Source organism: Falco punctatus (genome assembly GCF_963210335.1).
Source record: "Falco punctatus genome assembly, chromosome: 3".
NCBI lineage: Eukaryota > Metazoa > Chordata > Aves > Falconiformes > Falconidae > Falco > Falco punctatus.
The window spans coordinates 66,439,695-66,449,589 of NC_137582.1; the positions used below are offsets into that span (position 1 = coordinate 66,439,695).

At 40.3% G+C, this 9,895-nt stretch overlaps 1 protein-coding gene across 1 annotated transcript in view; it reads right to left on the bottom strand.

Annotated features, from left to right (window-relative positions):
- The window catches only part of RTTN (rotatin), a 94,809-nt gene extending 88,084 nt beyond the window's left edge, over positions 1–6,725 (bottom strand). Inside the window, exons 1-2 of the mRNA XM_080381142.1 lie at positions 1,184–6,725; positions 244–431 (exon numbers count right to left, since the gene is read on the bottom strand). Coding sequence (XP_080237268.1) covers positions 244–431; positions 1,184–1,214 — 219 coding nt within the window. The 5' untranslated portion in view covers positions 1,215–6,725. The remainder of the gene's footprint in view (positions 1–243; positions 432–1,183) is intronic.
- Positions 6,726–9,895: the final 3,170 nt, after the last annotated feature.

The following is a 9,895-nucleotide window of genomic DNA, read 5'->3' on the forward strand; positions in this document are numbered from 1 at the left end:
AGAAGCAGAGAAACTGAAAGAGAAACCCAGAAAAGAATGATTTTTTCATCTCTCTGACCTGTTCCATGTCACTCAAATTGTTTCAATTTTTGTCTACACGCAGTGGCCTTATTATCCCTGTCTTTGTAAAACTCTAAAATCTCATTACACAGAGCTACAAAACCAAATGATATCCAGTTTCATTTAGCTTCATCATCCCAAAGGCATATAGGTTAAATAGAAATAAACGTTAATATGTCCTACCTTGATCAAACTGTTCACAAAATTTAGTACTTCCTCTTTCATTGGTACGACTGGAAAATTGAACCACTCCAAAAGATTAAGGAAAAGCATTTTATCATGGACCAGATCAGCATACGAAATCAAGTTATGTTCCAACTTAAACAGAATAGTCTTCAGAGATCGTTCTCTTATCTCTGCCAGTTCATGACCTGCCCAAAAAAAAAGGGATTAAAAACCCCGTAAAATTATCTGACATAATTGATTTGTTACTGGGACAAATAGAATACTGTCAAAGATTTGTGAAAAAAAGCTGGCTTTTATGCTGTCAGTATTATGCTTACCAGTAAGACAGATACAACTGCACTCACCAGCAGTAAGCTAATCAAGCATGTTTGCACGGTGTAAAGTGGTGAAATATTGTAAAATATACTGATATAACCTGGTGCCAAATACAAAAGAGAATGGCCTTTTCCTTGAGGCGCACAACTAAATTCTGAAAACCTCTACCGTACCACGTTGTGGATACTGACAACTGCCTCCGACTCCCAAACCGGACAAGGATCTCCCCAAGCCCGTTGCATCGAGAGGCACCACGTCTGCAGGGATAAGCCTGGGGCATCTCCCAGGGAAGCACCACCGGCTGCCACCGGCCCCTCCACGTCCGCAGCGGGGAGTCGGGCAGAGAAGCAGGGCGCGCCGGGGGCGGGCGGCCGAGCGGCAGCGGAAGCCGAGCAGGTGCAGCCGCGCCCCGCGGCCGTCGAGGCAGGAACCCCCAGCCCCTCCCCGCCCGGCCTGCAGCCGGGCTCCCACACGCCACCAAGGGGCCTGCCGGGCAGCGCGGCGCACCGGTGGGGGGGCAGGCCCCTCACCCGCGCACACAGCCCCGCGGAGGGGGCGGGACAGCCGCGGCGCCTCTCGGCAGCCGGCCCCGCTACCCCGGGAGGGAGAGGGGAGCCGTTACCCAGCTTCCTGACGAGTGACGGTAACTCCATCGCGCCCCTCTCCGCCCTGGCATTCAACCGCCGCGCCGGTTCCGTCGCCAGCCCGCCCTTCCTGCCCAACGGCGGCCGCGGGGCACCTTGGGAAGCGTAGTCCGGCGCCCGCCGCTTCCTCGACCGCCCTCTGCTGCGCGCGAAGCACGCCGGGAGCTCCCGCCCCCCTGCGGAGCCCTGGGGCACGCCGGCGGGAGCACGAGCAACTACAACTCCCGCGCGGCCCCGCGCCGAGTACTACCGCCGCGGGAGGCGGGGCGGGGCGGGGCGGGGCGGGGCCTCCCCTGGGCGCGGGCACGGCCCGGGCTGGCAGCCGTGGGCGGGCCGCGCACTTCAAGGAGCTGCGCGTCAGTGGCCGCGTGGCGCGGTGGGCGCGCGCCGCGGCAGCGGGCAGTGGGATAAGCGCACCCAGCGCTGCGGGGCAGTGGGCGTCGGGGTAGCAGCTGCCGTCCTGGTCCCAGACAGGGGCTGTCACCGGTGTTCTGCGCGTCGCTTGAATGCGAGCTCTGCCCCGTACCTGGCGGACGATGTCTTTTCATACCTTCAGTCCTGCCGGCCGTCATGCTTCGGTGCATACGTGCACTGTCGACTTCTGCAAAGATCTCGTTGTTGTTGAGTCCAGGCACGCCATTAAAACGGGCCGGGTGTGTTTTCTCACCGGTCGGTACCCACACGGCTACGATTTGGAAGTCGGAGAATGATGCATGTTTGTAGTGAAAACAGGATTTGCTAATTTCTTCCATGTGTCTGACAGCGCCCTGGAAGTAGCTCTGGCTGGCTGGTGTAAAGCAAGCGGGTGAGGGGGTGAAGTAGGTGAATTGGTGAGGGGGTTGGGGGTTTTCTTTTTTATGTAACCTGGGCTCCAGAATTACACAGCCGTGTTTCTAATGCCAGGCAATGTCACAAAGCAGAGTTTCTTAAACGTGTAGTAAAGATGCATAGCACGTCATAGGTTGTCTGACCAGAGGGCTCATCTTGTTTTTGAAAGATTGTGCCTGCCATCTTAATTGGAAAAAGTAAATTGATGATAGGTGGACAAGAAGTGATGGAGATTGTTGTGTGTATATGAAACTTTTGCATGTGATTGCAGGTGCACAAAAAAAAAAGATGGCCTTGTAATAGTTACGGTTTCTTTTTTGTATCATGTATTGCATGAGAAAGTACACTTTCATCAGCGGCCAACAAAAACATGAAAAGTGTGGTACGGTATATGCAAGTGATTTCCAAAAGGATGTATGTCACAGCCCTCTCAGTTTATGTCTAATTGTTTTACCACCCTCGTCTCCATCACTGTGATATTCTTTCATAGTAAACTTACATTAATGTCCTCCATCTGCTGTATCAAGGTTGTACTAAATTCTTAATTGCAGCTCAGAACTGTCCATCGTTTTGCAACACAGTATTTCTATCTGTGGAACAATAAAGCAAAGGGACTTTATTAAGCTAATTATAAATGTACTATGATTGCTACAAGGAGGTTTTTCTTTCCACAAGAGGCTGAACTCACATGGATCTATTGACCCTTTTCAAGAGCTATTACAAAAGAAGCATCACTGACTGAGTAAAAATTCCTTTTAGCTGTGCACGATATGGTCATGTTATGAAATATGAAGAGCTCTAATCAGATGTGCACAGGGCTGCTCACATTTCCCCAAATAGGACTGGTGAATTTATGAGACTCCATATGAGACTTACAATAATAGTAGCATGGATTTGTATCTCATTTGTCCAGCAAAGAGAAGGAATTGCTGAAGCAGTCTTTTCCCAACAGACTAAATAAAAACCTTTCTTCAGGAGGAAGAGATTCACATCTATGTGAATGCTTGATTCAGATCCTTCTCACCTCTTTAAATGCAGTGTCATTAATGTCAATTATATTGTGTCAGGGAAAAAAAAAATGTTTTCTTACATTGTCTTCAGTGTCTGAATTAGTGGATACGCAAACGATTCACAAGAGTTGTTGGTAATGCACAGGTGACACATGGCTAATATCCTGCACTGTAAGTGTGGGCATTTCGTTCAGATTTTCTTAACCAAAGACCTAATTAAGTTCAACTTAAAAAAATATTCCTAACCTTGAAAAGCAGCTTCAATTTTGCTGCTTTTGTTTTAGACCAGAAAAGAGGTGGTTGTGTACCCAAAATGGTGATCCAGGAGAACACTGGTGCAACATATTTTATGCTGTCACGGCTCAAGACTGGTATTCAGGGTGATCACCTGTAATCAGATTTTCGGTTACAAATAGAGGACTGGTATGTTAAGGGCAAAGTATATCTCAAGAAAAATAGAATAAAAATCCAACCCTTCTACTGGATATAAAAAATGAAAGAAAAGGTGGTTGGGTTCATTGATTACTGTTGGCATTTGAGACAACCTAAATAGAAGACTAGTCTCTCGTTACATGGAGCGCTGACTCCTTCTGGATCTGTGTCTCCTGTTTTGGACTCCCGCTAGAGCTTCCACTTTATCTCTTGCCTGCTTGTTCGTATTAGCTTGCAGGTTCCTATAACTGCTTCTGAAGTCAGTTTGACTTTTTCCCCTCCATTGGCATTATTTAACATGGATGTATATTCTTACTGATCTGCAGTCAAAATGTGTAGGAGTTCCACCACTGGGGAAATTAGTCATTGAATCTAATTTACATTGTCCCTTGTTGCTTCCTTACTGCACTCTACATAAGATGATCTTTGAAGAGCTGCCTACTCCTGTCTCTTCACAAGCTTGGTTTTTCTAAGTCCAGTAACTTTTTTAATCTCTTTTTGGGTTGGATTCTATCCCAATAAATTGATGGTAGGTGGACAAGTAGTGGACATTGTTGTGTGCCGATGCTCATGAAGTTTTTGCATGTAACTGCAGGCACACAAATGAAATTTGCCTTGTAACCTTCACAGTTTTGTGAAGATTTTTTGACAAAAGCCATCTTTTATCACTTTTAATATGGCACTTTTAATATGCTCTGTAACTTCTAAATTTCCCTTGAGTTGAATGTTATAGATATGAGCTTGAAAAAACTTTTTCTGAGTCTTTTTTTTTAAAGTGTTTTCAGTCTCCTTTTGTTTTTATTTATCATTTCTGTAATTCATTCATTGCAGGATGAAGTCTTATATTATTATTAATAATAATAATAATAATAATAATTCAAAGCTGTCTATTCACAACAATTTTTTTTTTCATTTTGTTGCTGCTTTTGAGTTCTGTCCTTTTACATTCCTAAAGTTCTCTGAAAATTAACATATCAAAGACTTATCTGACAGGGTCTTGATACCGTGATTGATAATGTCCTTATTGTACTTCTGAGCTTAACTGTTGCAACTTCTAATTCTCTGTGAATTTCCTGCTGCCTGGCTCCTCACATAGGTCAAGGAGCAACAACCTTAAGAAGAAACATCAGGGCATGCCAAGATGCAAAAAGCATGAATTCCAGGTGCCTTTCTGAAAGGAATGCCAAATGGGCTGCAGTGCCCAAACCTCACTGATTGCTACAGTTAAGATAAATATTACCACTTGTCAAGTGAAAGAAGATTGCAAAAAGGAAGGAGAAAGAAACAAAGAGAATGAAAACATTGGGAATGGATGAAAGCAGAAATGGACAAGAGAGTTTAGGTGAGGAATTCCCCAGCTGCGAAAATTACCTCTGTATATTAACCATCTTCTCAATCTGCCTCTTGATTTCAGAGTCCACTTAAAAGGTATCCTTCCTTGCCCTGAAGGCCTTCCTTGCTTGCTGTTACCCCCCCAGCTTTCTCACTCTTCTCTGTTCACTAGCTCCTATTGGTAAAAAAGTACACCAGTGTCTAAAATTCAAAAAAAAACCCAAAACAACTATTGGTTACCTATATATGCAGTCTACACTGGACCTACTGCACATGCACAGTAAAGACAAGCTGGCATATGCAGTAGCTGCGTGTTTATTGCTTTAACTGACTAGCAGATTCCTGAAATTAGTATTCAAAGTCAGTAGGATGATAGCAGACTTGTAAAGGTTTTCTGTTAACATCAGTGGAGCTGCATGTATAAAAACCCTTTCCTTTGTGCTTTCTGCAGCCAGGAACAGCATTCTATTATTGCATTACCTTAAAGCTTGTGACAAGATCTCAACAGGTAATTTAATGTAAATTCCTGAATTTTACTGCTTTGAAATCAGGTACATAACAGCCAGCCTAAGTACATGTTACTAGTGTTGGTGTTTGCAGCAGTGCAGATGCAAATTTGGAGACTCATTTGTGATATTATTAAGTTATTGTTTATATTTTCTTTGCTAGTGAGACTTTCTAATTTCTCTGTTTTCCTTTTTCATTTTCCATTTAACTGGATCTATCTTCTATGCTAAATTGCATATGCAGATATGCAATTGCCTTATAGACAGGTGCAGAAAAAAACACATCTAAATAATTGCAAAACAATTTAATTTCATGCAGATTATTGTATTTGATGAGTCTGTCAATATCAATATAAATGTCTACCATGAACTGCAAATCAAAAGGGCTTTAAAAAAACCTAAATGAGAAAATCTTTCTTCCATGATGATTGTTTAAAGCACATAAAAGCATTTTTACACCATAGGTAATGAACTTAAGGAATTTATTGGCCCAGGAGGTTGTCAATGCAGGTAGTACCGCTAAACCCCCCAAAAGATTAGGGAAATTAATGGAGAACGGGCCCATAGATACTAGAGGCACAGATAGGGATGTGGCCAATGACCTTCCCAGGCAGCAGTCATGGTCTCTGGGGAGGATGGGGCAGACGGACCAGGGAAAGCAGCTCTCCCTCAACAGTATCTCTGGTCTTCACCTAAGGACAACTGGATCAGTCTCCCCTGGTAAGACATTTCTTACTCTCATCTGATGGTGAATTTAGATCCCATCAAAGGAAACATACCAGGACCAGAAAGGGAATATAACTCCAGGAATACAGACAAATAGGATTATTAGCCTTTACTCTGAAAAAAGCCTCCTGCTTTTAGCATTTGTCAGATTCCAAGCCCTTCAAAAGGGAGATATAACCCACAGATTTTTAATGACCTTTTCACAAGTAGTAAGCATCTTCTTCCCTCAGAAATATAAAGCCATATCAAAGTGAATGTTGGCATGTTTGGTTTGGTTTTGGGTTGCTTTTTTTTTTCTTGCCCAAATGAAAAGACTGGATTAAACTGCTTTGAGTTGTATCTGCATCCACTTCACAGAAAAAGGCGATACCTAACGTACATAATTAGTTTACTTTATTTGAGGGCACAGTGCATTGCACACAATTTCTGGCTCAGGGTGTGTAATTACCACATATATCTTCCCTTTCATAAAAAAATTCTAGTTACATCATTTAAAATAAATAAACCACTTTGATAAAGCCCTTGATGTTATTAAAACATCTAGCATTTTAGTTTGTACCAAGGCACTTCTTTACTGCTTTTGGATTATTTAGCACATTGTTTAGTACACTTACTACACAGAGGCAGTTTATTCTAAAGGGAGCTTCTGTAGTCTATTGCTTGGATAATATTAAACATCTCAAAATAGTCTATTCCTGAGAACTTAAATTGTCATGGGGTTACTCTTTTATGCTAATACTAATGCTATACATCATTGCAAAGGATAAAAACATTTAAGTAATCAGTTCTTGGATTTGGAAGATAGTCCCATTTTAACCAACATTATGACATTTTTGGTTTTATTCTGATGTAACTGTAATTAAATCACCAACTCTAGGTCAGAACAGGAAATAATTCTTATTAAAGTACTGATGGAGTAATCATTTTGTGTCATATTAGTTTATGGACTTGTAAAAACTTCAGGTGATGTTAATAGAGTTTAATATAATTTTGAATATTACGACTGTTAATTAATAATAATAGTATCTTCAAGCTATGTAGTACTCTTTATTTGCCTCAGAAAGTGAGTTTTCCAAATTCATGTCATTACCCCTATGAATCTCAGCCACATAGTCATATTCCAAGTCTGGCCATTAATTAACCATTGCACTTATTTCAGAGGCTCTGAGTTACAGAAGAAAAGAGAAACCAGTGTTGAGTACCTCCCATTTAACACTTTTCTCCAGTGTTACACTTCCCTTAGAATTAATAAATAACCAAAAAACAGTGCCAGAGAAAGAGGAAATGAGATTCTGTTTCCATTCTATGTTTTCAAGAATTTACCAAGGTCTTCAAAATTATGGTTCTCATGACACAAATAAAAGGTGGCTTGCTGTTCGCGCACAGGGCTTGCATCCTCCAGACACTGTAGATTCACATCAGGCAGAAAGGACAAGAGGGAGAAAATTACTGAGGCAACTATTGTAGTATAAATTGTGTCCTGGCTTGAGTAGGGCACAATTTCTGAAAAGAAGGATAGAGATACTCATGCAGCAGTGATTTGAGTTGAAATGCAGTTCGAATTGTATATGTTTCTTGCCTTTTCTAGCTTTTGGAGCAAATGTTGGAAATAGTCATAAGCTGAAATATTTGACAATGGAGTTAAGTGCTCTTTATCTTATGTTCAAGTGGAAGAAGTATATCAGGATAATTTTCTGTCATCAGGATCCTCAAAATTACAAAAATATATTTATATCTTAAACACAATTCAGCAGTATATGCGTGAATTCCAGAGTTAGTCTTAATTTTCTATCCCTAACACAGATCTGATTTCTTGATTTCTCACATGACTTTCCTAGACTTTGAAACTGAACCTTGGTACCTTGAAATACCATTCCGTGTCCTCTAAATTTTTTGTTTCATTTGTTACTCCATGCTTTTATATAGGCACAGTAACTTTTAGAGACTCTAATACTGCATATTTCTCAGTTTCCATTTGTGAAACCAGCAGAAAGTCAGATAGCTTGTCATTGCCCACAAATCTGACATCATGACATCTGCAAGAGCTGTAATTGCCTGAATGTTCTTGGATAGTAACGTGAACAATGTGAGACTCGATTTTTGCCAGGCTTTCAGAGCTTGTTAAGACAATTAAACATTCTTAGAATAATATGTATATTTTTATGACCACAGATCTTAAAGATAAGGTGTTTGTTTCTGATAATTTGATCTGTAAATTGTTCTAAACTATTTTATATAATTGTCATTCAGTTGTATTCCTTTCCTTGCTCAGCCTCATATCTCCCTCTGAAATGCTATAAATTGAAGACTGTCAGCTGGCATGTTTTGAATGGCAACTCTTACCTTTTTTTCTTTTTTTTGATCCCATAAGTACTTTTCCAAAAGCATCATACTCAAATTCATCTGTAACACTTAAAAGAGATACAGTGTATGCAAGAAACCTATTTTCTGTATAAAACTTCAGTTCTGTCCTTAAAACAGGCATTTTTCCAAATATCCTGAGAATATTTTTCAGAAGTAATTTTGAAAATGTAACCGTATCTATACCTTCACCTAGTCATATTTTCTTAGTGAACTGACAATAGTAAGTTTTAGCTAATGTCTCCCTGCTAAGTCAGGGTAGCTGCCAAGCAGCAAGCTGGATGGACCATATTCTGCCTCCAGAATTAACCACAGGTCTGATTATTAGCCAGATCGAGTCTCTCCAGTCTTCAGTGGCGGTAGCAAATGAATGATAGACAGAGGAGAGGTGACATGGGTCATTTGCAGGTAGCTGAACGCACTCTGTTCATGTACTAGCATGTGTAACCTGAAGAATAAATGAGGCATTGACAGAGAGACACCCAGCAGAGCTGTCAACTTGTCATTTTTACAATTTTGTGTCATAATTTCATTTGGTTAACATGCTAAATACAAAACACTGAAGCTTCAGCTACAATCAGTGAAGAAGAGGTCATATGTTAAAACACAGAGGATTAGATGTCAGTGCTACTTAAAAAGGCAAACAAACCCAACACCTATGTTTCACTGGCACTGCAGATTTTTATATAGATATACATTTATTTTTATATATGTATACATATATGTCAGTAACACAAGGATAAGATTTCCATTAAGCCTCTCTTAACCTGTCTCTGATTTCCACCTTCTTTTACCTCTTGATTTTTCCAGAGCTGCCTAAATGAGCGAATGATCTGACAAAATGCATTATGTGAGGATTTATTTTCAAATGCAAGCACTTTTAAGGGATGTTTAATAATCTGAAGTATTCATAAGCATGAAAATATAGAAAACTTTCTGATATTATCATTAAGTCGGTTTCAATTGGTTTTCAAAGTGTAAATGACAAAAAATTACATGCTTGCAATTCCTAGCAATGCCTTTTTCTGGTTTCATTTAGGAAAACCTTATTAATAGCATCCCAAAAATAAGAGATATATGACACATGCTGGGCTAAAAATATTTTTATTCAGTACTAAATTCTTTACCATCTTGGTTCGCACATTCATCTTAATCTAACTAGTAGAAAATTTCATACAAAATAGGCATATTTGGATGTAACTGATAAAACTGTGATGGTTTAATTACCATTTTTTCATAGAAAAATCATTCTGTTTACAGGCATTATCTAAACATTCCAAAACACTGTATTTAGTGAAGAAAAATACACTGTTTTTTTAATGAATAATAATGGTGGCCATTAGGAGAGCTACTGCTGTTTTGTTGGACAACATTTCCATTTTCAGTGTATGGGACAGAAATCTGTGTTTCCTAAAATAATGATAATTTTGAAGGGGTTTTATACAATTCTTTTTTTTGTGTGTGTATGTGTGATTTAAATTCTATATATTGAATG